This window comes from Sardina pilchardus, chromosome 2 (assembly GCF_963854185.1).
Source record: "Sardina pilchardus chromosome 2, fSarPil1.1, whole genome shotgun sequence".
NCBI lineage: Eukaryota > Metazoa > Chordata > Actinopteri > Clupeiformes > Clupeidae > Sardina > Sardina pilchardus.
In genome coordinates, this window is record NC_084995.1 from 11,144,672 (window position 1) to 11,172,171 (window position 27,500).

A 27,500-nucleotide genomic window follows, 5' to 3' on the forward strand; every position below is an offset into this window, starting at 1 on the left:
CAATGACGAGTTGAGTGACAGGTGTTAGGTCTTAGCTGGTGAGAATGCGTGCGCTATGTCGGGCTGTGAAGGATGGAAGATGATGAATAAATAGGCATAGCCTTAATGAATAAAGAGTAAAGCAAGCCTAGGCTTAATGAAACACTATGGACTGGAGCAGTATCTTTGCAACATGTTTTAAATTAATCTGTATGAAAACACGTAGCCTATATTTGCAAAGAGGAGAAGCGATTTAATTTAATTAGGCACAATGAGACGTTACATTTAGTTTACATGCAATGGTGGTTTTGGTTGTCGGTGGCATTATTGCATTTGCATCCTTAGTTGCAATGCACATTTATTCCCTTGCATGACAGCGAGCTCCTGCACTGCACGGGTCATTTCAAAACATTGCGACGTGAAATGCCACTAAAAGCGGGTTGTGAATAGGTCTTAGTGAGTTAGAAGTCCTCTCGAGTTCTTTTACGCTGTCCTAGACTTAGGAGCTACTTTTAGGGTTAAAATGCTTTGTGAATAACTTTTAGTGAAAAAAATTAGGAGTCATAAAGTTAGGAGTGACACGCCCATTATTTTTAGGAGTTCCTCCTAAATTCGCCAGTTAGGAGCTACTTTTAGCCCTAAAATTCTTTGTGAATACGGGCCCAGGGCGAATATTAGTTGTGTGCTGTGTGTCACTGTTCTGCATGGATAAGTTCCCTGCAATTCCATGTTGCCACTAGCCAGGATCTACTTCAGTGTGGACCAACACCATCACTTGTCAACCTGGGAAGATATTTAAATTACCCTGATGATTTAGCTGCTTAATTAGAGCAGCTGGTGGATCTTTATGGCAAGGCATGCTGCATCTCCCTTGATGCACGTCATTGTAAATGAACATCTGTCCCCTTTTTTTCCTACTATTTGTGGTTCATCAAAATGAATTCTCTTCCCTCCCTTTTTGCCACGCGTTGTTACTCCTCTCAAATCTTGCTCAACACTCTTCTGTCTTCCTCTCTCTCTCTCTCTCTCTCTCTCTCTCTCTCTTCATCTCTCCCTCTCTCTCTCTCTCTTCATCTCTCCTCCCTCCCACTCCTTGCCTTCTCAGGGTCTATTGGATCTGAAGACGCGATTCGACCGCTTCCTGCTGGAGTCCTTCAGCAACGACCGGCTCTTCAAGCAGACCATCGCCGGAGACTTTGAGTACTTCCTCAACCTCAACTCCCGGTCACCCGAGTACCTCTCCCTGTTCATCGACGACAAGCTCAAGAAGGGAGTCAAAGGAGTAAGTAGCCCAGCAGCCCAGCAGCACATCGCCAGGCAACATGTTCTATGGGCAGTCTAGTCTAGACTTTACAGGTGGCCTGTTGAAACTCAAATTCTGTCTAGTCATTCTAGTCGTTCACTGAATATTCACCATAATCAGACCCAGTCCCTATCCTAACTAAATGATGGTTTCAGTTGTAAATTTAAACTCAAGCTGACTGCTAGCTCTGCCCCCTCTCTTTGTTGTGGCATGTCATGATGCCTATCATGATGGAAATCCAGGTCCACTCAGCGGTCATCTTGGACCTATATTTTCTGTCAAATGCTCCTTCAGACCCTTATGGGTGGACCGTCTGTGTGCCTGACTTCCTGTGTACATAAGAGGTAAAGTAAACCCCGATAAAAACGTAGCTTCAACTGTAAAACCATCAACCTTAGCCATAACTTGTAGCAGTTTCACCAGTAATACGTTTGCTTGTGATCTGAGCATCTGTAACTAGCCCATAGGGGGACCATCTGTATCTAGTCTATAGGGCACCACACCAAGAGAATGTGACCCACAGCTGATTGTGGTGCCAGAGCAGTTCTGGAGAGCCCTTGGGTGCCTCTCAACATCTCTCCTCAATCCTTGATGCTCGATCCTCGAGGGGCGTTCCCACTGATAACACTGGATAGACTATCCCATTATTGCCGCCCCATCATTCTTTATGTAGATCAGTGAGGACGAGGATCGAGGAAGGAAGGGAGGGTGTATAAAAGCCCTAATGAGAGGCACCCCTTGTGTCTCGGCTGCTGGCGGGCCCAGAGCCGTGCTGCCATCTTGGAGAGCAGGAAGTGAAGCGCTCCTGCGTGGTGACTCGTGACGGCTCAGAGCTGCTGCCTAGTGGGAGACTGATTAAGACAATATGGCAGCTCACAGCAGCCAGCCTGCAGGAGGGGGACAGGCCGTGTGTGCCGGGAGAGTCGGGATCTACTGGTGAGGCGCTCATTGACGAGTAGCCAAATGAGAGTTAGAGGAAGTCCTGTTTCCATGTTTGACACAATGTCAGGGCCTTTTGTTCTCTGCCGTTTATATGTGTGCTCCATATGGGCTTGTTCCTCTTTAGTGTGTCTCTCTCTGTCACAGCCTTGACCTTTTATTTGATGAACTTTGTCCAGCGAGACGGTGCAGTAGAAACGAGATCTTCAGTGACCCTCTTCTGTCTGTGCCCCCCCCACCTGTGTGCAGCTGACGGAGCAGGAGGTGGAGTCCATCCTGGACAAGGCCATGGTGCTCTTCAGGTACATGCAGGAGAAGGACGTGTTCGAGAGGTACTACAAGCAGCACCTGGCCAGAAGGCTCCTCACCAACAAGAGCGTCTCCGACGACTCTGAGAAGAACATGATCTCCAAACTCAAGGTCAGAATGGATGAATGGATGAATGGATGGATGGATGGATGGATGGATGGATGGATGGACTGACGATGTGTAATATTTCATTGTTTTGCGTTGGAATTGCATTTGGTCTCTCTCTAAATTCTGGTGTAGTAGTAAAGTGTTGCCCTGTTATGTGTGTGCAAATTGTGGTGTGTATGTGTGTGTGTACAGTAAATTGTGGTGTGTGTGTGTGTGGGGGTTTTCTTCTCTGAGGGTGTGTTGGCTGTGGGTTGATGAGGCGCTTGTGATGTGCTTCTGTCTGCAGACGGAGTGCGGTTGTCAGTTCACCTCTAAACTGGAAGGAATGTTCAGAGACATGAGCATCTCAAACACAACCATGGACGAGTTCCGCCAACACTTGCAGACAACCGGCGTGAGTGGCACACACACACACACACACGCACTCACACAGAGAACAGAGAAGTGTTGTTCTGTAGAATTTGCTCAACTTGGTGAGACATCTAAACCATCTTTTGACAGAAGTGCAGATTCCTGCTGTATTTATTCGTTGCATTTATGCATTGTTAATTGTTTGTTTTTTTTATTTGCAATTTGTTGTTTACTGGTACACATTCCTACTCTGCTGCTGCACCATCGCACATGCAAGACATAGACACGTGTGTGTGTGTGTGTGTGTGTGTGTGTGTGTGTGTGTGTGTGTGTGTGTGTGTGTGTGTGTGTGTGTGTGTGTGTGTGTGTGTGTGTGTGTGTGTGTGTGTGTGTGTGTGTGTGTGTGTGTGTGTGTGTGTGTGTGTGTGTGTGTGTGTTGCAGGTGTCCTTAGGAGGGGTCGACCTCACTGTCCGAGTCCTCACCACGGGCTACTGGCCCACACAGTCAGCCACACCCAAGTGCAACATCCCCAACTCCCCCAGACACGCCTTTGAAGTCTTCAGAAGGTACAGCGCTGCACTCCAATGAATATGTGATAAACACCACTATTATAGTAGAAACAGCAACAGAAATGAGCTCTTCCATTCATTGTTATCCATCTTATGTCACAAACACAAGTATAATGTGTGAATAAAAAGTTCAATAGACATTGTACATAGACACACACACACACACACACACTTATTCCTTATTCCTCTCTGTGTTTCCTCTCTCAGGTTTTACTTGGCCAAACACAGCGGTAGGCAGCTCACCCTGCAACACCACATGGGATCAGCAGACCTCAACGCCACCTTCTACGGTCATATCAAGAAGGTGTGTGTGTGAACATTATTATAGCACACGCACACACACACACACACACACACACACACACACACACAAAACTCATAGCATGACATCTTAATATGGACTATAATTTTTTCTAAGACTATCAGTGTTATCACATACTGTACATACATAAGTCTGTGTCCACACACTCACACACACACACACACACACACACACACACACACACAGAGTCGATTGCCCCACACATCAGCGGGGTGCCCTAGCGTGCTCTCTCCCTGTGTACCTGACAGGAGGACGGCTCAGAGGTGGGAGTGGGCGGAGCCCAGGTGACCGGCTCAAACACGCGCAAGCACATCCTCCAGGTGTCCACCTTCCAGATGACCATCCTCATGCTCTTCAACAACCGGGACAAGTTCACTTTCGAGGTACTCCCTTCATGACCAGCAGCACACACTGGGAGGCCAGCGTGCTCCCCCCCCCCCCACACACACACACTTCTCCTTTTAAAGAACGAACTGAGCTGAGATGTCTTGTCCTAGTGACCACAGCTGGACTGTGGCAATAATGTCAGATCCCATCCAATGTGAACCACGCAATCTAATCTTGGCAGTATGGCCAACAACAGTATTTACAGCATGCTAAAGTGCATCTAGTTTCTCCTTACGCAAGTGCATTGACACAGAGTGATTGAATGTGGTCTAATATAATGTATACCGTAATTTCCGACTATTAGCCGCAGCTCATACATTGATTTTGCAACATTTCTTCAGCTATGAGGTTAATACACGACGGCAGTTGATACGGTATTAATATGATTTTGTTTCTTTTAACTTGCATTAAACACTGTCCTGCGGCTTATATACACAATGTGGCTAACACACAGGAAATGACTGTAATTATGTATATATAATGTATAATGTATAAGTGTTGTGGTGGGCTGAGTGCGGAGCCTGTTCTCAAGCGTGTGGTTGCCCTGCCCGGTGGGGCTGCAGGAGATCGGCCAGGAGACGGACATCCCCGAGAGGGAGCTGGTGCGGGGGCTGCAGTCGCTGGCCTGCGGGAAGCCCACGCAGCGCGTGCTCACCAAGGAGCCCAAGTCCAAGGAGATCGAGAACGGCCACGCCTTCACCGTCAACGACCAGTTCACCTCCAAGCTGCACAGAGTAAAGATCCAGACAGGTGAGCAGAGACCGCAGCCAGTGGGCACGGCTGGGAGAAGAGCAGCTCTGACCATGAGCATCTTCACAATTACAATCAGCCACCATTATTGTCATGAGTGTTACTGCAAAGCTGTGATGGCCGTGAAAATGACGCTGAGCAAGTCTAAGAAGCCTGTAGTCTTATCGATTTGAGTAAGTTGAAATGAATGGGCTCTGATTTCAGGTGCAATGCAAAGACAATGCTATTCAGTACTCTGGTCCCTGTCCTCTAAGAGCCGTGGAGGTACATACCCAGTGCAGTGCCTCCACAGGCCAGTGACCTGAGAGGAGAGCAGACGTAGGGGATGGGGAGAATGAGAGTGTGCTAGTGATATGGAGCAGGCCTATGCTTCAGAACAGTGGGGCAGTAGTGACTGGTTTGCACCTGTTTGTAGAGTCGTGATGGTCTTCTTGGCCTTGGCTGTTGTTGGTTGTGACCAGACGTTACCGTGTTGTGTTTGCATCCTGTGTAACCCTATTTAGAGCATGTTTGTAATTGGTCTCTGCTCCTTGCTCCAGATGTTACCGTGTTGAGTTTGCGTCCTGTGTAACCCTATTTAGAGCATGTTTGTAATTGGTCTCTGCTCCTTGCTCCAGATGTTACCGTGTTGAGTTTGCGTCCTGTGGAGGCCCACTAGAGCATGTCTGTAATCGGTCTCTTCTCCTTGCTCCAGTTGCTGCCAAGCAGGGCGAGTCGGACCCTGAGCGGAAGGAGACACGGCAGAAGGTGGACGACGACAGGAAGCACGAGATCGAGGCGGCCATCGTCCGCATCATGAAGTCCCGCAAGAGGATGCAGCACAACGTACTAGTAGCAGAGGTAAGATAACACAGCAGTAATGCATAACAATGCACACACACACACACACACACACACACACACAAATGAAGAATGGGACTTAAAGGAACTATATAGGAACACGCTTGATTTCTAAACAATGACTTCTTAAAGGGATAGTTCGGGTTTTAAGACACAAAGTTATATGGGTTCCCTGTCAGCAACGTTGTGCATAGCTTCTTTCCAAATGCAATAGTCTCCCTAAACAAACAATAGCCAAACCCAGCCACCTAGTGTCACTTCTTGCACTTTATATTTGCACTATATGACCATTGCTCTGTTTACTCTTTTATTGTGTTTTATATGTGTTTGTGTGTTTTTATGTCTTATAATGATTATTTATTGTATGTGTGCACCCAGTGGAGTAGCGCTCTAATCTCGTTGTATTGCAAAGTACAATGACAATAAAGGCATTCAATTCAATTCAATTCACTGACTTACCCCGCAACAGCGTCCTGTGAGCCGAGATCCAGCCGGTTTTTGATGCTGAAGAAAGTAGTCCGGCAAGTTTCTGGGGTCACGAAAGTAAAGTGTTTTTCTTCTCAAAACCATATGCGTTCAAAAGAGTGATATATTTGCACCACAAAAACGTTGTCCAGGAAAAATTCAGACCTCGTTATCACTTACTTATTTTTCGAGATTCCTATCACTGCGCGCTACTGACAGCTGGACAACGTTTTTGTGGTGCAAATATATCACTCTGTTGAACGCATATGGTTTTGAGAAGAAAAACACTTTACTTTCGTGACCCCAGAAACTTGCCGGACTACTTTCTTCAGCATCAAAAACGATCAAAAACCGGCTGGATCTCGGCTCACAGGACGCTGTCGGGGGGTAAGTCAGTGCTGATGCACAACGTTGCTGACAGGGAACCCATATAACTTTGTGTCTTAAAACCCGAACTATCCCTTTAAAAAAAATACTGAGTGGAATTCAATCAATTTAACTAACTAAATAATTAGCCGTAGTACATGAGTGGTTGCTCAGTTGAAAAGGCAGTTCTATTTAAAGTGGCTGTAGTTCTTGTCAACACCCTTTCTTTGCTAATTTAGGATGCACTTTTTGGTCTCCTTCACACATTTTGTCTCTTTTTTTTTTCCTCTCTGCAGGTCACCCAACAGCTGCGAGCACGTTTCCTCCCAAGTCCTGTGGTCATCAAGAAACGCATCGAAGGACTTATAGAAAGGGAATACCTGGCACGGACGGCCGAGGATCGCAAAGTGTACACCTACGTAGCATAGGACACACTGGACACAGAGGAGTGAGTGGGCACTGGAGTGGCCTGAAAACAAATAACGAAAAAGGAAAAAAAAGTTTTGGACTGTTCTTCGCATGGACTGGAAAGTTTCTTAGAAATGTGAAGACCGCGGGGAAGCACTTCCACCTCCCTCGTTAACACACGCCGCCAAACCATAAAGTCCGACAATAAACGGAATCAACACACACACAAAAAAACAAACAACCCATTAGGTGTCGTAGGTTACTTCGCAATCAGGCAATTCTACTTCCTGTCTGAGATTCCACATGGATGGATCCAGCGCCAAGCTTTTCACTGTTTTACCCTTGTAGACATCAACTTATAAAAGAATCCCATGGCAAAATGTGAATGCACATTTTTTTTGTTTTGTTTTGTTTTCAATACTGTATAAAAAACAAAAGACAAATAATTATTAAAAAAAACCCAACAAAACAAAAAAGCAGCAAATGTGAATTGCTTTGGAAAAAAAAAAATAGAATAAAACAAAATTAATATTAAATCCTCTTATGTCTTCAAGACTGGCGCGTTGTGATAAAATGGCCTGAGGTTGTCTTCCGTATTATCAGAGTTACTCTGAGCCCTCGCTCTTCTGCTCGCGTTGTCCACAGAAAAGCAGACCGCTCAGCTTGGCAAACGGATATTCCTGATCAAATTTGGGATTGAAATAACGCACAGATTTCAGAGTTCTGTTATCTCATAGGCTTGCCCCTAGCGTGAGATTTTGTGCAGCCAAACTTCTGTGATGAGGAATGTATTTTCATTTTCCTCCAGAAGGGGGCACAATTTACCATTGTGTAGGTGTGTGTGTGTGAAGCAGTGGGAACATGGTCTTGGGTATATTGAGCTGTCACTCCAGATGTCTACGACACTTCATTTCATGAAAAGCTAGAAGCCAGTTATATATTTACATAATATGTATGTATGAATGAATAATATATGTATTCATTCAGTTTTCTCTTTTGGCCTGATATAATATTTCATTGTGAAGTACCATAATATGTACAGGATTTGGATAGATAAATGTTACCAATAACCTCCTACCAATAACAACTTGCAGTGATTTAAGGGGCTCAGTCATACTTCAGTCATTATTGTGGGCTGTAGATGAAGTTTAGATGAAACTCACATTGTCAATCTGTTTCACATGTGTCCAATATTGAGGACATTGGATACTGCAAATAGGAGTATGCACTAATTGAACTTGTGTGATGAATTTTAATATTTTCTTTAAAAAAAAAAAGCCTCACAAAATGTATCTGCTGTGAAGTGCAGAATATGCAACACAAACTGGCATTGACCTAATCCATTTGTCCTGTTAGTAAAAAAATATATAATAATACCTGTTGTGAAGTGCACCACCCCGTAGTGAAGGTCACCCCAGCACCACATGAGATGGAGAGCACAGGCGTTAGTTTCTCAGTACACAGCCAGAGTAATGGTCCACTGTGCTGGCGGCTGAGTTCTACTAGATGAGTCAGTCAGTTGGGGAGTGTGTGCAAAGGGTCACTGCTAGGTCATAGCTCTGAGGAGGTGAGTGGAAACCTATTGCTACATTTGATAATGGTAATAATAGTGTATGATTTTGCACTTGTATGACTCATAGACTTCTCCATGCAGGTGAGTAAATCATTTTATTCTTGAGGTTTTTTTTCTTTTAAGTAACCTATATTAGCAGCATTTTAAACAGTGGGGTGTTCTTGCTATTTGTCCAATTTCTCAGTGCAAATCCAGACATTGCAATCATATAACTTGGTGAATAACAGCAAATTCAGACATTGCTATGGCCTCTCTTAGCCTTGATCTGTACTCTAGTAGCTTTCCTAAGGGGTCTTAGGCAGCCTTTTTGATGCAGTCCTGAGGACCTCCTGAGATGTCCACTACGGGGCTGTTGAGCTGTGAGCGCCCGGTGCTTGGCTGGGCCCTCTTGGCCAGGACCTCGAGACGGACCATAAGGGCCCGGGCTTTCTCACGGGAGTAACGAGTCCAGGCCAGGGGCAGGTGCACAGGAACCATCTTTCTGTCTGCAGGCAGAGATACACATAAGAGAACACAAGAGCTACTTAGTCATCTGTCCCACATAGTGCGGAACAGTGTTTTAAAGCTCTGAGTTATGTTACCAGTTACAGTGGTGTTACTGAATACTAAATGACCTTAGTGGTACAGTGTACTTTATACAACAACAATGCATGTTGCTATTCACATTGCTATTCAGTGCATCCAAAACTCTACAATGAAGGGAGAAACTGACTTACCACCACCATCTACTACTATCATTATTACTAGTTAAATTAGTGTTACTGTGTTGCTAGTGACCTTAGATTTCGTATAGGTCTATTTGTAAGAGTTACATGATTGGTACTGTTTGTTTCCAAGTTGACAATCGGCAAACTAATAGCCACTGCTGCTTATTATTCTTAATTAACTTGCTTGCAGTTTTTCTTACAAAAGTGTAGTCGAGCTTGCAAAACGGGAGCATACTCATTTGAATGATATTCTAATACATAGACCCTTTAAACTGCAGAAACAAATATGTGCTTTCCTAAGGCCTTTCTGGAGCCACAGAATTCAACACTGAGCTAATGGTCATTTGGAGTGAACAAAAGTCATTAAAAAAAAGTTTCAAAGTTGACATTTTGTAGAGCATTACCTAAATACCGATTCATTTCAAAGTATCTGCATTTGGTTTCGAACATTTCTACCAGAAATCCTCTAGGAACAGATTAAAAGGGTCTATAGAGATATTATAAATATGTGTTTATATTCAAAGGGCCCTTATTGTGAATGTCTAAGATTAGAAACTGAGCATTGCATATAGTGAATAGAGTGAAGAGTGAAAGTGGTCACTGTGCCAGTAACACAACAGGTCGTCTCTAACAGCTCACAGAGATCACCAAGCACATCAGCCACACTAGCCTGTCCAGGCGTCAGACCACACCCACCCTGGAAGAACCTTCCGCTGGGCGTCCGGGCCGCTGCTGGGGAGATGGCCAGCCAGATGACCGTGTCCGCACCCTGCTCAGGGCTCCGCAGCCGACTACGCAGCCTCTCATAGAAGTCGGGTATCGCCTTGGCGACCGCTGCCAAACAGAGCCCAATCAAGCAATCAGAGAATCCTTTACCATGTATGATGCCATGCAGAGGTAAGTAACCGACACAAGGTAGTAACAATGTAGCTATTTATGAGGATATTACATTAAATACATGAATGATTGGTGCACTTAAACTACTTAAATAATCTCAAATAAATGCTGCGTTCTGATTTCATGAATAGGCATGAATCCATGTAAGATCATCTTCTGATAATCTGAAAATCGTCTGATTATGTTATACATCTGGGTATCTGGGTTAACTGGATATCTTAGAAATTGGAGTACCTGTTCATCTCTTGAGACATCATTAAGATGTTCTATTGGAGCTGAGAAAGTTATATAGTTATATATCACAACATGACAGTATACAGGATGTCATGCATACCTGGGGTATCTGCCCACCCTGGGTGCATGACAGAGAAGTGAATCTTGGGATGTACCTGAGCCCATTCCTCTGTCATAACCACCTGCTGTCTCTATAGTGACAATACAACACAGCTGAACATTAGCAAAACAAAACAATGCATGTCTGTAGCACAGTCCCAGCCTCTGTTCCTAGCATCATTATGGCGTTGTGCAGTGCCCTGTACCTTATTCTGCGCATAGACCATGGTGCTGTCAAAGGGCCTTTTTTCAGTCTGCAGGTCTATGATGCGAAGTTTCTGAACCAGCATCCCTCCAGAGGACACGGTGATCTGGGAACACACAGACATTTACATCAAGACTCCTGCTATGAGAGGATCATGTACTGTACCTGCCTGTCTGCCAGGACGATGGGGCTGTGGGATTTTCTAGACTGTACAACAAATCTGGCATGGTGCATCAGGGGCAGATATATTCTTATAGAGTCTACCTCTACCTCTAGGAAGATCACAAATATCATGAGTGAGCTCTGCTACACTCATAAACGCAATAAGACACACACACACACACACACACACACAACACACACACACACACACACACACACACACACACACACACACACACACACACACACACACACACACACACACACACACACACACACACACACACACACACACACACGGTAATAACATCCCTGCTGACCCCAGTGGCCTCCTCAGCACAAGAAATGAAATATTATGCAGATGGTTCATCACTCGACCAGCCTTACAGCCTTATAAGAGCTCCCTGCTGTCAGCAGCTGGCTTACTGTATGCATCCTGACACAGAAGAAATTCATAGCTTTGCATAGTTTTTTTTTTTTTCAGCTACTTGAATGTATGAATTTAATTATGAGTGTGTTCCCTAGAGCAGCATACCAGCCTTCGAAAATGGAGACAAATTGCCACATTTTATGAGCTGCATACCAACTCCTCCCAATTACTCAAACGTGTGATATGGAGCCAGTATTACGGGAAATAAAAAGCTGCAATGATCTAATACCAAAGGCCCAGTGTGACTGTACTGTTTCTCAATACCTCTGTGCTTTCTTTTTTATTTGGTTTGATGCACAAGTCATTTTTTGTAAGGACTGTTTACATTTCTCCTCTGTCAATGAAGCAAATGCGAAAGTAACTCAATGCTGGGACATGAAGAAGTGTCCATAAAGTGTGTCTGTTTGAAAGATGTGAGTGCATGTGTTCTTGGAATTGGTATTTGTGTTAACTCACTACTCTAGGCTCACTGCTCTTTTCCAGAAGAGGTATCAGACCCTTGGTCAGGATATACACTCCTAGAGGGAGAGAGAGGGAGAGAGAGAGAAAGAGAAAGAGAGAGAGAGAGAGAGCAAAGAAGGTGTTGAATATTGAGAGGATGGAAAACTCTGTATGGCACAAAACTAAAGTCCTAAGAATATGGACAGACCAGTGATGGTTTCTCTTCAGCAGATGACTAGGGCCTCTTACCTAAGGTGTTGATGGCAAAATTCTTCTCAAAACCTTCGAAATTCACCTCTCGTATGTTCACCATGCTCCCCGCATTGTTGATCTGTTACAGCCCATAAATAGGGAAATAGGTATGCAAATGATCATGTGTACAGTGGCAATGTGTAATTTTTAACTGTGCCAATGTATTGTTTAAGATCATATAAAAGTCTGTGGCATGCCATAGTATGACAAGCTTGATGTATACAGTAGATCCAGCAGCATCTAGACACTGAGATGTGCACCTTTTGGAGCTGCCAAGGGCTAATTCAACAAAACACTCATGACCGGTGCCCACTTGAGAGTAAAATGCTCACAAAAGCCTTATTGTTGTCGTTAAGGCCCAATCCCAATTCTCTATCTTACCCCTTCCCCTTCCCCTTTGTCTTGCCCCTTGCCCTTGCCTCAAAACTATAGTGTTATGGCCAGGGGTGAAAACATACCCCTATGAATTGGGACACCACTTGGTTTCGGTGGTATTGATACGTATTAGTATGATGGCTGTAGTATGTCATAAATCACATTTTATGTCATCAAAATGCCCATGATGACAATGCAAAGTACAGAAGTGTTACTGCATAATAATGTTATGGTATTTTACTGGCCATTTTGTGGCAAGTAACTGTGGGGTTTACAGTTAGGTCTAGTAGTGTGCACCCTATGGTGTTATTAATCTACTTATTGGACATGAGTACATGCTTGTGATAGTGAGAGGTTAACTAAATCTAAATATCTAACCAGTAGTACATACAATGAATTAAAAAAAAGCTCCTGTGTGTAACAAAAACATTACCAGAACATTCAGGGATGAATGTTTACTCTTGAAGTCCTCTGTGAACTCCCACACCTTGCGTGTCTCGGACAGGTCCAAAATGTGGACCTGGACATTCTGCCGCAAGAGAACACCAAGAGCTAAGTCAGCAGCCTTTAAGCATGTGTCCAGAGAGAGGCTATAATCAGGACAAAGACAGAGACTCACATTGTTGCCGGACTCCTTCACGATGTCCTCTCTGGCGCACTCGGCTCTCTCCTTGTTCCTGCACACCATGTGCACTGTCCCACCTAGTCAGAGGGAACACCAAACTCAGATGTCCAAACAGTGAAAGACCTGAGATTCACAATGAGTACCGCAATGATGATATTTGTTTAAAGGCAAAAAATAATCTCTAGTATTAGTATTCTTAGTATTTGTGCAATAACTATATTTGCTATGCCATATTATGGTATCACTGATTAGAAAGAACATCTGCAGTTTTTACAGTATATGGCATATGATTATGATTATGGTTATGGGATTTAGCAGAGGCGTCCAAAGCGACATACAGCAGTATGTGCATTACAATGGCTAACAGTAAAGTTTAAAACAAAATTTAAGCCTGCAAATTAGTAAAACTAACAAATTCTTATGATATTGCTTCGTCTCTTCATAGGCAATTCTAAATATATGTGATGTAAGAGATAGAGCTGGCCATTGAGTGAGGCACCCTCACCACTAGCACAAGGAATTGAACACTTTGTCCTGTGCAATTATCTCTCATTATCCATTTCCAACAGAAGGGCTCTCCCAGGCAGCTCTAGGCACATTACTAACCCTTCTTTGCTATGGCCATTGCAGTTGCCTTCCCAATTCCACTGTTGGCTCCTGTGATCATGAAGGAGCGTCCGCTCAGGTCTACGCTGAGGTCTTTTAGCACAAAGTGCTTGGAGGCTGTTTCAAATCCTCCCCTGTACCAACCAAAATGAACAATTAACCAAACAGCAGTTGCTGTTATTAGTGACATATAGAAACATACAAATAACACACATTTTATTTCAAAGGCATTCAACAATTGTATTGTTACAGTTTCCTGTGTTTCTGAGGTCAGGTATTGGACAATTGCTATGGAGAGGTCAACATATTGCCTTCAATGACCAATTGTCAGCCCATCCAACAATAAATGACCAGGCGCTGTGCTGACCAAAACAGCTGTCAACAAAGCCTTTGTGTGGTGATGTTTGGAGGGTGGCATAAGGGCAGGGAGAGATAACAATGCTCTGTGCTGTGGTGGCATTAAACACTGATAAAATCTGATAAAGATTGTATTTAATGCCAGAAATAAACAGCTTTTAGGCATGGGGAAAATGTTCTAATTGTGGGCTAAAAAGTAACCTGCAACCTACATGTATATCTAACACATTTAAGTCAAAACTTCACCACCAAGTAGCTTTAAAAACACACAGATCAAGTGCAATACATGTGACTTCCTATGTGCTGTTGGTTGTTAACAACTTCATATAGGAATTAACATTTGTCATTTAATTTGAGTCATCCACTCACTTCACTACTTTACATGTACATTTTTAACAAGAGAATAATACAAGAAGAGCTACAAGAAGAAGAACACCGAACTTAGACCAAAAATACATGTACTTTACCTTGTGTATTCTTGCATTGCTTTCAGAAACCACACAATATTCCGATACTTAGACATGATGGTTGCGCGTTTGGAAACTTCTATCAGTCACCCTACCCGATTGACAGCTTTGGTGCCCCTAAACCCAGCCACGTTTTAAGGCTCTGAGACCCTCTGCTGGCGTGTGACTAAGCTGCATGCACTAGACTCAGGCAGCCATTGCAAATATGAAGGTAATTCTATTGCCCGTCTAAATCTGCGGAAGAGAATTTTCTAGTAGAATTGGCTATTTGGCATAGCCTATATTAGCAATGACCATGTTATTAAAAATGAGAGTTTTCTCATTTTCTCATTCTCAACAATGAGTTTTCATTTGTCCGGTATGTCTGAGTGTCTGTTTGAGCTGTGAGCTGGCAGAAAAAAGCGTAAAAAGTGCACCATAGGCCTACACCAATTCATTTATATAATAATAATAATAATAATAATACATTTTATTCAAAGCGCCTTTCAAGACACCCAAGGTCACTTTACAGGGTTGCAAAATCATCACATAGAAATAAAAAATATATTTATGAATGAATTCATTCATGAATTATGAATGCGCCTAGCACAGGCCTTCCGTATAACCTACATTTATATTGAGCATCCTTGAGCGCCTCAGTTTATTGGCGTGAAAGCACACCCCACATGGTGTGAGTTGGTAGTGTCTCAGGAAAACATCCATGGAGACGTAGCCTAAAAAGTCAATCGCAAGAGAGGGCAGCAGATGTTCCTTGAGAAGGCTGAGGTGTACAACACCACACCTTGTTTTGCAACAGGTGTATGGCCCTGACCAATCTCATACATGAAAAGAGATGACGTAGGCAATACTGCTAGAATCTACAGTGGGGGGAGGGCTTCCGTGACTTTCTGTTTCGAAGGATTCTGGGAAAGTCAACTATGTGAGTGCGCCCTTACACTGTCCAGCAGTGCGTGAAAAAAGTGTTAAATTGATCGTGGTTTGTTTTTGGGATCACTTGTGGACATTTGCTTGTTTCAATATGGTAAGTAGATAACATTGTGAAAAACGCGACATTGTCATGCGAAGTCTGGGTAAACTGGGTAACATTCACACCGGTATCGCTACAAGTTGCTGCACCTGTTGTTGCCACATCATTACTCAATGTTACATTCTGGCATTTTAATACCTGTTATTTCATTGCGATCACAGTTGCGCGCCCTGGGGTTCTAATTTCAGAATGTATGGCAGCTTGCCCCATCGTATCATTTAATTCCCATAGGCTATATTTCTTAGGGTATTTAAACATTTTCAGAAGTGAATTAAGGTGTGTGCTACTAGTTCCTTAGCACTTGCCCATTGTTATCTGGCGGAACAGGTTCCGTCATTGATTCTATTCAAACTCGCCATTGTCGCCATTTAACATCAGCTTTGTCAGTAGGCTAATGACATGTAGCTACCACTGCCGATATTTTCTGTACTGTACTTTTCTGAAACAAAGCCATGATATTGTTTTTAACACTAGGCCTCTTTGCCCAAAATAAGTAAATGTTGCATATAGCCTACTACAGTTGTAATATAATACTGCCTATACCTACTTCTTACTTATTGCGTTATTGTAACTGTAATAATTGTGAAACAGTAAACTGACATTGTGAAATAGAGCATTCCGTTTTGAAATAATGTGAGAATTAACTGTACTGCATGGAAAGTTGCACACAATTGACAGAGGCTCACAGACACCCATGTCTTCACAGAAAGTGTGTATTTCTAGTCTTCAATTCAACAATTGGAGGAAGATACAGTTATGAAAACATTATCCACCCATGCACACATTAAATCTCCATACACTATTGTCAGAAGCTGGAAGGCAGAGTGGGCCTTTTTGTTGCCAGCTGCATCTCGTGCCCATCTCCAAGCTCTCCCCTCCTCTGAGTCATCATGGTCTTATATGTCCTCCGGGTCATTTTCAGCCATGTTTTTCGCCACAAGAGCCAAACCAACAAGGCCAGGCACAGTAGATCCGCACGCAGCCCACAGAACCACGAGCAAACATTCAGCAAATGAAAGAATAAAATAAAAGGCCCATGAAATGGCGCACACGCTCCACAGAATTGTGTTATTGTTGTGAGAGGCTAGCAGAATAACAAGGCAATGTTCCACGCTTCCTCGCTTCCCCATGCTCTGTGTGCCTGGGCTTCTGAGAGGTTATTGTTTACTTTGTTCTGTCAATAGCAAGTGGAGCTCCGCTGACCTCTCTGAGGAAAGCTAATAAAGGGGAGCTTTTTATAGTGTGTGTGTGTGTGTGTGTGTGTGTGTGTGTGTGTGTGTGTGTGTGTGTGTGTGTGTGTGTGTGTGTGTGTGACTTAGTCGTGGTAGTACCGGCTGTGGCGATGTTCTACAGCCTTGCCAACCCTTGTTTCTCTGAGCTTGTGTCAGATAAAGGCGGGGGTTTGTTGTCCGAGTTACTTGCGTTGAGCTTGAAGTTAATGAGATTAGTTGATTGTTAATATTGGGTTTTGTTTCAGGATTCTCAGTAGAAAAGTGCATTAAGGAAGGTGTATAGCATCAAGGCATTGTGAAGTCCAGCATCACAACCAAGAGCTGTAAAACATTGCTTATACACCTGTAGAAGATGCATTTAGCAGTAATTTCGACAGCTCTCCTGCTAAGGCTCATGACACCGTTTTCATGTATGCTCCTGCTCTGATACCATATCTCCTACCTTTTTCACCTCTGATATTTGCGTAAGATCTGTTAATAAAATTAGGAAAACCGATGTTGACCTTTTCACATAATCACCCATCTTTTTGTGTTCCATACCCCCCACCCCCCCTCCCCTATCTCCTCTCGTCTCATCTCTCTCTCTTCCTCTCTGGCTGGTCATGCTCTTTCTGCACATCTCATCTGCTCCTCCCTGCATCCCTTTCTCCTCTCCTCTCGTCTCTCTCTCTTCCTCTCTTGCTGGCCATGCTCTTTCTGCACATCTCATCGTCTCCTCCCTTCATCCCTTTCTCCTCTCCTCTCGTCTCTCTCTCTTCCTCTCTTGCTGGTCATGCTCTTTCTGCACATCTCATCTTCTCCTCCCTGCATCCCTTTCTCCTCTCCTCTCATCTCTCTCTCTTCCTCTCTGGCTGGTCATGCTCTTTCTGCACATCTCATCTTCTCCTCCCTGCATCCCTTTCTCCTCTCCTCTCGTCTCTCTCTCTTCCTCTCTTGCTGGTCATGCTCTTTCTGCACATCTCATCTTCTCCTCCCACACCTCCTCTCTGTGACACCCCCCCCCCACTACAGATGCGTTTCCTGTTGCTGTTCAGCCGGCAGGGGAAGGTGCGTCTGCAGAAGTGGTACGCGCCCATCACCGAGCGCGAGAAGAAGAAGGTGATGCGCGACATGACCATGCTGGTGCTCGCCCGCAAGCCCCGCACCAGCAACTTCCTGTCCTGGAGGGACCTCAAGGTCGTCTACAAGAGGTGAGCACGGAGCCAGCAGGCCAGGGAGGGGAGGGGGGGGGGGGGGGGGGGAGGGGGGAATAACATGAAGAGCTTTTTTCCAAAACGCTATAAATCCATTTTTGAAAACATTAATAAAATCATGTTATTTAATTGTGTATTTCAGGTAATATCAATAAAACATGCAGTTGTTTTGTTTTGACTGAGTAAAGATAAATCAACTAAACATAACCCGATGACGGTTCCACTGAAATGACTGAAAATAAAATAATTTATGAAAATTCTATGGTGGATATGGCGTTTTGGAAAAGAACTCTCCACATGGCCGCGTCTTCCTGTTAAGGCGCCTAACAGGATCTTTGACTGTTCAACTTGTGCCGTCCACTCACTCACTCGCTCTCCTCTTCTGTCTCTGTATCGTGCTCTCCGTCTGCATCTCTCTCTGGCTCTGGCGCTTGTTTCCCATCCCAGCTCATTGGTCCCATCTGTCCCAGGGACTGATGGCCTCTGTTATGCAATGCTGTCCACTCTCTGACAAGCACACTGTAAATCCTGCTCAGATGTCCGGCACAGACCACGTGCTCGCTGCTGCTCAGATGTCCAGTCGAGACCACATGCTCGCTGCTGCTCCCTGCTGCTCAGCTCACACTCATTTTTAACTAACTATCCAGTAATTGTTAGCATGCTTTTGCCATTCATTAAGCTGTGTGTGTGTGTGTGTGTGTGTGTGTGTGTGTGTGTGTGTGTGTGTGTGTGTGTGTGTGTGTGTGTGTGTGTGTGTGTGTGTGTGTGTGTGTGTGTGTGTGTGTGTGTGTGTGTGTGTGTGTGTGTGTGTGTGTGTGTGTGTGTGTGTGTGTGCGTGCGTGCGTGCGTGCGTGCGTGCGTGCGTGCGTGCGTGCGTGCGTGCGTGCGTGCGTGCGTGCGTGCGTGCGTGCGTGCGTGCGTGCGTGCGTGCGTGCGTGCGTGCGTGCGTGCGTGCGTGCGTGCGTGCGTGCGTGCGTGCGTGCGTGCGTGCGTGCGTGCGTGCGTGCGTGCGTGCGTGCGTGCGTGCGTGCGTGCGTGCGTGCGTGTGAGTACACTCATATGTGTGTGTGTTCGTGTGTATACATGTCTATATCTGTGTGTGTCTGTTTCTGTATCTAGGTATGCCAGTCTCTATTTCTGCTGTGCTCTTGAAGATCAGGACAATGAGTTGTTGGCCCTGGAGGTTTTACATCGATATGTGGAGCTGCTTGATAAATACTTCGGCAATGTAAGAGATTTTTTTTTCTCTCGCTCTCTCTCTCTCTCTCACACACACACACACACACACAGTTATGTGGTGTGTGTGTGCATTGCATGTTAATGAATGATTACGGTTAAGACTGCAGTTAACCTTACCCCTTTATTACATTGTAGTGTATGTACTTTCCCATACACACATTGGCAACTCCATTGGCTTATTTATTGGCCGACATCCTTGGCTATATGAAGGCTACAGTACATGGCACATGAAGAGGACTGTGCTAGTCTTTTATATCTGTCTTTAAATGCCCTCATTCTTTAGGTGTGTGAATTGGACATCATTTTTAACTTTGAGAAGGCCTACTTCATTCTTGACGAATTCCTGATGGGCGGGGAGATACTGGAAACTTCCAAGTCGTCCGTCGCCAGGGCAATAGAGGCCTCAGACATGCTGCAGGAGGTAAATATTATGGGCTGGCACAGATCCCTGAGTGTCCACAGTAATCCGCACAAATCCATTCAAGTGGAATTTTCTTATTAGTGCCGGAGTGTGTCAGAGTGTCTAGTGCACCCACCACACAGAGAATGACAGGAGATCAAATAGATGAGTGTGCCCATGACAAAAATAAAATAGAAGCTCTTGACCTATCTGAAGGGTGATAAAAACCTTGCAGTGAATATGTCATGGAATCATTTCCTGTTTTTAGCCATAATGGAAGTCTACAGTACAGTATATCCTGTGAGATGACAGCATTAGTTAGCCATTATCTGAAGTTTGTGTTATTTTAGTTTTTGACATAACCACCAAAATAGCATGCTGTCACATTCTGTCATGTCACAAAACTGTGAACAACAACTTGTCATTACACTTAGCAATAATGGTCATTTGTTAGATCACTACATGGTGAGTCATGACAGTATGATACAAGATGAGTCCTGTAGTCAGTCACGATGTGTGTATTATGTGTCTGTGTCAGTGTTATAATAGAGGGTTTTGGGAAAGTGTTTCCAATAGTTAGTTTCGGAGATGTTGGCATCACAGACTCTGGAGGGCAGTAGCATCTGAGAGCTAAATTGAGTTACGGCAACAACCAGATGTGGTGTGCAGGCTGAGATGGTACATTTCCACAGCCTCATACTTCCTGCTCTGTCAGAGACATTGCAGAGGGAGTTAAAGATAAGGAGTTTTCCTTCAGGAATTTACTTAAATGGTAACACCTGATAACGTGCATTCCTGAAACCGTTTGTATATCTTATGGAGACACATGAGTCCATTTGCGCGTTTAAGGGCATTGAGCTGATCCAGACTTGAAATGAAGCTTTCTGTGGCTTTGTGGCTCACAAGAAAGTGCTCCTCTCTGTGTTGTTTGATAGTTACTCATCTTTTCTGGTCATTTCCTGAAATGTCTACGACCACATCCCCCGTGGGCTGCATTTCACAGCAATAGGCAAACAAAACAAGTCCAGAGTCTGTCATCTGGAGCCTGGCCACACTGTTTCAGCAACCACAGTGTAGTCCCTGTCCATGTGTAGAGATGACCGCAGACCGGGCCAATTAGGCTCAGTAGATAATAAAGAGGAGAGACGCCAGTTGTTCTGGGCTAAAGAGGACGGCAGTTACTTTGCAAATGACTCGTGCTAGCGGTAACAGATCTCCCAGTTGTCTAAACCTGGTAGAGCCGGAGAAGGCTATCAATCAGTGACTACACTTCCCTCCCCCCATCCAGAAACCCCAGATAAGATGTTGTGTTAGCTGACAGGCCACTCGCTGGGGTCGTGGGGATACTCATGTCGTGACAAGTGCAGTGCCTGACGAGATCTATAATCAATCTGAGCGTCTCGTCTCTCACCTCCAGAGATCATTTGAACGCTATGGGTGTGATGGAAGCCCCTGCGTGTTCTGGTGTGATGCGGGTTGGACTGAGGGTGCTGTTTGGAATGGACCACACATGGCATTTTGTGTCTTTATTTTTGTCTCTCGCTTTCTTCAGACAATGGAGGAGTACATGAGCAAGCCTGCCTTCTAGAGCTCAGGGGAAACGGGACGGAATGGAGGCGGCAAGTGAATGGAGCAAGCACACACAGGTGTGTCTCTCACCTTGGACACGCCACTGCCTTTTCTCTGTGTAACAACGCGCTCAACTCCCCATGTTCCCAAAGGGTTAGTCATAGGTCGCTCATAACTTCACCCTGTACATCTGCTCACCTCACCTCATTTCAAAGGAATTTATATGGACACCAGCCATACGATGACACTGATACCAGGTCAGGACTTCTGCAAGTTAAAGTTGCATGATGGTGATGACAATCATAGCTAACTGTATGTGATAATTACTACTCCTATATTAATTATTTTTTATTATGACAATCATCTATTTAAATTAATGTCAGATTATTACAAGTGCCTTTTTATGTATGTTTATGTCACTTTATGCTATAATATTCAGATTTTACAGAGTCATTCTAGTGCCTCAGGGACTAGTTGGTTGTGATTGTTTTTGTTTTGTTCTTTTTGTGGATGGTCATAAATTTTACAGCACAAAAGAGATTTTTTTCATGGACACTGTACAATAAAAACATATTTTGATAAATTCTGTGTGTAAACCGCCGTATTAGTGACGTGTGGATGTTTGATGTCCGAGGTAAACATTTCTGGGTGGATGTTTTGTTCACGTAAAAAAAAACGTCTCACCACAAAAGTGTTTTCTCTCCCCAAGGGTTTTCATGCTAGAGTCCATGTGAGCTGTCCTCCATTCTCTCATATTATGTGTGGGATCACATTTTTATTTAACCATTACTGTCAACAAATAGTTATGACAAATGAATGGGACTTTTCACAAGGGAAAGAAATAACATGTTGACACATTAACCAGATAATGGTACATTTGTTTTTAGTACAGCATCAACAATTCAAACTGTGTACATATGCAATAATTTAACACAACACAACAAGAAGAAAATAATGGTAATGCTTTATTTGTCTTTAAGTCTTCGCACATCTTCGAACACGTACAAAAATGGTTTAAAAATGACTAGGACACCAACCTATCTATTCTAATATTGAAATAGAGAGGCCAATTTTCATTGGAAAGGATTGCAGCAAGCCAGTCAGAGAGTATTATTAAGATATGAATAAGGGGATATTCTCTTAGTTCGGCTGAACATTATAACAATAAAAACCACAAATCCAGAGACCACGACAAAATAGGATAAATTTTATTCTCACACTGGATTATGTTGTATTTACAATAGATATATTTTAAAATTCCATGTAAAACTATACCACTTCCACCAGACTGGTTATTTTTCTGTGATGAAACATTAACTATCCGCTCCAGTGGACAAATTCGTTGCTGTCAGCTTCTTTCTCTCGTCTACATTCCTGACACTATTTTTGCACGGTGTTCCTTCTCCTCCTCCTGAACTGGCTCAGGCGTCTGTTGATCTAATGGCTCCAGGGCAGAATCGTCGTTTAGCTGTTTAGGCTCTTGTTCTTCTTTGGCCTCGGTATCTCGTTTCACCGGCGCACTTTTGCCGGTGTCTACCTGGTCAAAATAGTCCTTCATGGCCTCTTCATACAATTCATATGGAAATTGCTCTTGAACTTCAGGATGGAGAGAGCGTTTGGAATTCTCTGTGTCAGGGTACTCGGTCAGTACTTTTGCAGCAAGAAACGTCGCCAACTCATCTTCGTCCACTGTGTCGTCGTAATCGTCATTTCTTTTGTTGAGGGCTTTATTCATCTCTGACATAATCAAGCTCCCACGATGACCACTTGGTGTGACAAATCTTGATACAGTGGTCTTGTAGGGACTTTGTTTATTGTAATGTGTTTTATGACTGCCCAGGCTATCTAAGAGATTAAGAATGTCCTCAGCTTTGAAATCAGGGAATTTGGCAGGCAGGCGTCTATTGTAGTACTTGGGGAATCTACCTTTGTAGCGAGGCATCGGTTTTCTCTCCACTGGGCGCTCTTGTTTTGTGATTTCGCCTGTTATCAGCATCTCAATGAGCTCATCGGGCGGGACCTGCGTTTTCAGCGAGATCGCTTTCAGCCTGTTGATGGCTTGCGGGTCGATGAGAGATGGTCGGATAAATCTCTTTTTGCTGTCTTGGCCCGCGGTTCTGTCCCGCTTTTGCTCTTGGTCGGTCATTTCCAAGACTTTTAACAAGTAATAATCCACAAGCTTCGTATCATCGTCAGGATCTTGACTGGCGCGGCGCTCAAGGGTCTCCACGTCCTCTGCGCTGTCTCCCAAACCGCGGTCAAATTCCTCGTGGCTGCCCTTGACCATCTCTTCCGTCTCTACCTGTTCCTCCAACGGCACCCAGTCTTCGCCCCCGGCCACATCCTCGTACGCAAGATTTCTAACCCTGTACATGCCATCGTCATCATCCTCGTCCTCGTCGTCATTACTGTAGAACTTCTGGTCGTCACGCTTCTGGTCTTTAGAGGACAGTTTTCCAAGCTCCTCGAAGATGGAACGCATGTTGGCAAGGCTTTGGGGGGTGTACTGTTCCTCCAGGTCTTCCGTTGCGCGTTTGAAGGCGCTGTCTCTAACGTTCTCCTCATCCTCGAACATCAGCGGATACTTTTTGTGCGGTTTCACCATGCCACCGTAGTCCCCGGGACCAACCGAGCCCGCTGGCTTTTGCCTGCTTTTGGACGGACGGCTGGCCGGAGGCGGAGCGGCGTCGGTGTTCTCCCCCGCCTGGTCCATCGCTCGCAGCATCGCTTTCACCCACTGCGGAGCTTTGCTCTCCAGCCAGCCGTCATCCCCGCGCTCTGGCGCGCTCTCGTCCTGGAGGGAAGCGAGCTGCACCAGGAAGCGGAACTTGTCTACTTCGTCGTAGTCAGCGGTAGGGCTCTCCAGCCCATCTGTCCGTCGTTTCAGACTTTCTATGTACTCCAGGGCTTTAACCATATCGGAGCTTGGAGCAAAGTAGGCGCCCTGTTCGCCTCCTCTGAGCCGGTGATGCCGGATGGACGCACCCTGCACCGCACAAGCATGGAAGAGTGCGAGCAAGACCGCCACTCCTATGGAAAGCTTGGGAGGTAACAGCAGCATAGTGCCTGGAAAGAATGGAAGACAAAACCACAATTAGTGTCAAACAGCAGAAACATTGTCTCATAAAGCATGCACTGCAACAACTTTTTAGATTCAGTTCCAAAACATGCTCCATCTACAGCATTTCTTTTCGGAAAGACAGTGCTGACAAACAATCAGTTACCAAGTCAAAAAGGCGCAACGTTAGGCGTCTAGTCCTGGATCAATTCGGGGTTGGGCTTTGTTATAACACCTTTTTAAGCGACTAGCCTACACCATCGAGTGAGTCACCACTCGTTGTCAAGGTAACCTTTTCACTTGTGGCTATCCGCTTTGATTGAACCCATCTGAAATCTAGCAAAAAGGCAAAGCAGCATTTTAAAAAAAAATAAAAAAATCTCTGTTCTATCTCGTAGATCATCAATCAGTTAAACAACGATAGCCATCGGTGTAAAGAGTAGCTAACCCTCTGGAACGATTTCACTGAATGCCAGAAACAACACCCATTTAAGCAACACATCTAGACAATGAAACAAAATGCATACAACAAATGAATAATATTACGAGTATCGTGCATTGGTTTGACTAGTGACAGTCAAAAAAGCTCTTTACCTTTTTGCAAAATAGCTCAGATGACAGTCGTAAACATGTATAGCATCTCCTCTTTCTACGCGAACGAGTGCTGCTGTTTGGTTTTCAGCACCCGGACAGCTCCCTCCGCTATATGAGGCAACACCTGACTCGTGCGTCACCGAAACACACGTAATAACCGGCGCTTACATATCCATATTAATGATTTATGCCTGTGATAGGTCACGAAAAGGAAAACCAATCTTATTTGAACTGTTCCACTTGTCTGGGTGGTCTATAGTCTACATCCGTTATTCGTGTACAAATGTTGAACCTTATTTTAAGCTACACGACATTTAAATTCGATTTCAGTGCATGCCCCGTGAACATTGTAGCTTAGTTGACTTGCTCCAGAAGAAATTAAGTTTTTCTCCCCATGTTTTTACGCCTTTGTCTAGGTTTCTATTTATTTTGGGTCTGGCGTCCACTGAGTGCATGGGTAGCCTTCGCTACGTTGTGTTTCGGAGAGCTCCGATGCTGTGCTTCTTGCGAGTCTGATAAATCAAGGAGTCCCGCTAAATCAACCTATCATTTTGAATTTCATTCATGCAGTGCATATAGATAGCCTACATGTATATCATACACATAATACAGCAAAACCACAATCACCATGGCCCGCGGGCACTATGGAGTTAAATCCGCCGGCGATGACTCACACGCTAAATCCGCACAGTGGGACAGAATCGCTGTCGCAGATCTTTCCTCTGCAGAGAGATGCCATTGATAAACGCCCTTGTGATGGCCACGGTTCTCAAGTCCCCTCCAGGGAGTCTCACAACGCCGGCATCGATCTGTTTCTTAGCGCCGCTGAGAGTTCGGATTATCCTTGCTCCCTGTATGACTCTCCCAAAAGCCTTTGCAATCTGTTTTAAGATAATAATCTTAAAGAATAATGATAATATTGTTAATAATTTATCTAATATTAATTCATTAAAAGTGACCTAAGCCCTAGCTTGCCACAGATATCACAGCAAGCTAATTCGTCTTTAGGCTGAGACTGACAGCAGAATTTCCACAACTGTTTTGTTTTGTCCAAACCCACTGAGACAATCAGAGGATATCTTCTCCGAGGTCTTCTATCATTAGTCTCCTTTCATGCTATTCATAACTACAAGATCCAACAGACATCAGGCAGTCCAAGATACAGCTGCTCACTGTATTCATAGTATATCAGTTGAAACCTTTTGCCCCTTGATCTTTTGTACTATGCATGAACATCATCCTTTGGGCATCAGACAGTGGTACAGTGGTCTGAACTGATGGGTCTGGTGTTGGTGAGGCCGAAGGACCACTGTAACTAACTGTCTGGTGTTGGTGACACCTTAGGACCACTGTGGTGGGATTCTTACTAACTGATGGGTCTGGTGTTGGTGACACTTTAGGACCACTGTGCTTACTTACTGATGGGTCTGGTGTTGGTGACACCTTAGGACCACTGTGGGATGCTTACTAACTGATGGGTCGTGTTGGAGACACCTTAGGACCACTGTGCTTACTTACTGATGGGTCTGCTGTTGGTGACACCTTAGGACCACTGTGCTTGCTAACTGATGGGTCTGCTGTTGGTGACACTGGTGTTGGTTTGCTGTTGGTGGGCTTTTGATGTGGTGAGGAGAGGTCAGCTGACGGGACCGTGGGGAGGCATGGAGAGGAGAGCGTGTTGGCATGAGCACGCTGATCACGTTTAGGTGTGTGGTGAGTGTGTGTGTGTGTGTGTGTGTGTGTGTTTGTTCATGCATGTGTGTGTGTGAGCTTTCCCTCTTCCACTCTCGATCCTCTCTGTCTCGCTCTCTTCCTCTCTCTGTCTCTCTTTCACAATTATTCTCTTTCTCTCTCACTCACAAACACACACACACACACACACGTACGCATTCCCTCGCTCTGTCACTGGCTGTCAGTCCCACTCATTACCTCTCACTGACACACATACACACGTGGACTTGTTCACTTCATTCATAAAAATATCTGTTCCCTGTCTTGACTGGCCACAGACGATGACATCAGCAAAACAGCTCACTGTGCTCTACCTCATAAGTCTGAGACAGAAATAGAGCGCAAAAATGAATGCATCGATATGAAACCTTCTCCGTTGGCTCAACATACAAGTCTGCAATCAATTTTATTGATTAAGCAAGTGACGTCTGTTTACAGTGATAGCAGATGCCATACACATACACCAGTGCACGCACACGCACGCACGCACGCACGCACGCACACACACACACACACACACACAGAACTCAAAATGGGATGAAGTATGAAATGAAATCACCTGCTATCATCTGCTACCTTATCTGCTGTGGCCGTAAATCTACATTAGCAAGTCTACATTTTCCATTATTTGAGGAGGACTGGATGAATAGACATGCACCACTGCTATGAGAGAGAAACCACATCCATATACGCCCCCAAGTTTGCAGCTCCTCTCGCTGCTCTGCACAACACAGCGGCAGCAGCAGCAGCAGCAGCGTCCAGGTTTGTTCTGATTCTGCATTCTGGCCCACGTCCGGCCCACATCTGGCCCTGCAGATCTGTGATTTGTTTGTCACAGAGTCCTCCTCCAACAGGGTGGTGCTGATGGTGCTCCATGGTGGATTCTCCCTGACAGAAATGAAGACTGTCTCTGTGTGTCTCTCTCTCTCT

The 27,500-nt window shown here is 44.6% G+C and overlaps 4 protein-coding genes across 4 annotated transcripts in view; 2 read left to right on the top strand and 2 right to left on the bottom strand.

Annotated features, from left to right (window-relative positions):
- LOC134062828 (cullin-3-B-like) overlaps positions 1 to 7,338 on the top strand; it is a 17,260-nt gene extending 9,922 nt beyond the window's left edge. The window contains exons 8-16 of the mRNA XM_062518825.1: positions 1,085 to 1,261; positions 2,471 to 2,641; positions 2,925 to 3,032; positions 3,432 to 3,556; positions 3,767 to 3,863; positions 4,130 to 4,264; positions 4,832 to 5,018; positions 5,713 to 5,858; positions 6,986 to 7,338. Of these exons, the coding sequence (XP_062374809.1) occupies positions 1,085 to 1,261; positions 2,471 to 2,641; positions 2,925 to 3,032; positions 3,432 to 3,556; positions 3,767 to 3,863; positions 4,130 to 4,264; positions 4,832 to 5,018; positions 5,713 to 5,858; positions 6,986 to 7,117 (1,278 nt within the window). The 3' untranslated portion in view covers positions 7,118 to 7,338. The remainder of the gene's footprint in view (positions 1 to 1,084; positions 1,262 to 2,470; positions 2,642 to 2,924; positions 3,033 to 3,431; positions 3,557 to 3,766; positions 3,864 to 4,129; positions 4,265 to 4,831; positions 5,019 to 5,712; positions 5,859 to 6,985) is intronic.
- Positions 7,339 to 8,730: 1,392 nt separating this feature from the next.
- LOC134062844 (dehydrogenase/reductase SDR family member 12-like) lies at positions 8,731 to 14,627 on the bottom strand. The gene is made up of 10 exons (XM_062518826.1): positions 14,528 to 14,627; positions 13,704 to 13,837; positions 13,092 to 13,174; positions 12,906 to 13,001; positions 12,095 to 12,176; positions 11,861 to 11,922; positions 10,814 to 10,918; positions 10,609 to 10,699; positions 10,074 to 10,211; positions 8,731 to 9,155 (listed from the first exon to the last, which is right to left on the bottom strand). Exons 1-10 carry the CDS (start codon positions 14,581 to 14,583, stop codon positions 8,965 to 8,967), a joined length of 1,038 nt encoding a protein of 345 aa, XP_062374810.1. The 5' UTR covers positions 14,584 to 14,627; the 3' UTR covers positions 8,731 to 8,964.
- A 775-nt stretch (positions 14,628 to 15,402) lies between these two features.
- On the top strand, positions 15,403 to 21,770 carry ap1s3b (adaptor related protein complex 1 subunit sigma 3b). Its single transcript, XM_062518828.1, has 5 exons — positions 15,403 to 15,548; positions 17,798 to 17,976; positions 19,099 to 19,207; positions 19,502 to 19,639; positions 21,171 to 21,770. The coding sequence occupies exons 1-5, from the start codon at positions 15,546 to 15,548 to the stop codon at positions 21,204 to 21,206; spliced, it is 465 nt and encodes a 154-aa protein (XP_062374812.1). The 5' UTR covers positions 15,403 to 15,545; the 3' UTR covers positions 21,207 to 21,770.
- Positions 21,771 to 22,134: 364 nt separating this feature from the next.
- On the bottom strand, positions 22,135 to 24,919 carry scg2b (secretogranin II b). The gene is made up of 2 exons (XM_062518827.1): positions 24,840 to 24,919; positions 22,135 to 24,253 (listed from the first exon to the last, which is right to left on the bottom strand). The coding sequence occupies exon 2, from the start codon at positions 24,246 to 24,248 to the stop codon at positions 22,554 to 22,556; it is 1,695 nt and encodes a 564-aa protein (XP_062374811.1). The 5' UTR covers positions 24,249 to 24,253; positions 24,840 to 24,919; the 3' UTR covers positions 22,135 to 22,553.
- Positions 24,920 to 27,500: the final 2,581 nt, after the last annotated feature.

Excerpts from the sequence above, each read along its gene's own strand:
- LOC134062844 (XM_062518826.1), bottom strand. The coding sequence starts at position 14,583 with ATGTCTAAGTATCGGAATATTGTGTGGTTTCTGAAAGCAATGCAAGAA. Across the intron at positions 13,175-13,703 it reads AATGGCCATAGCAAAGAAGG|GTGGGACAGTGCACATGGTG; the intron begins GTTAGTAATGTG and ends CCCTCTGACTAG. Across the intron at positions 12,177-12,905 it reads ATTCATCCCTGAATGTTCTG|ATCAACAATGCGGGGAGCAT; the intron begins GTAATGTTTTTG and ends GGGCTGTAACAG.
- ap1s3b (XM_062518828.1), top strand. Across the intron at positions 17,977-19,098 it reads CTCAAGGTCGTCTACAAGAG|GTATGCCAGTCTCTATTTCT; the intron begins GTGAGCACGGAG and ends TTCTGTATCTAG. Across the intron at positions 19,640-21,170 it reads CCTCAGACATGCTGCAGGAG|ACAATGGAGGAGTACATGAG; the intron begins GTAAATATTATG and ends CGCTTTCTTCAG.
- scg2b (XM_062518827.1), bottom strand. The coding sequence starts at position 24,248 with ATGCTGCTGTTACCTCCCAAGCTTTCCATAGGAGTGGCGGTCTTGCTC.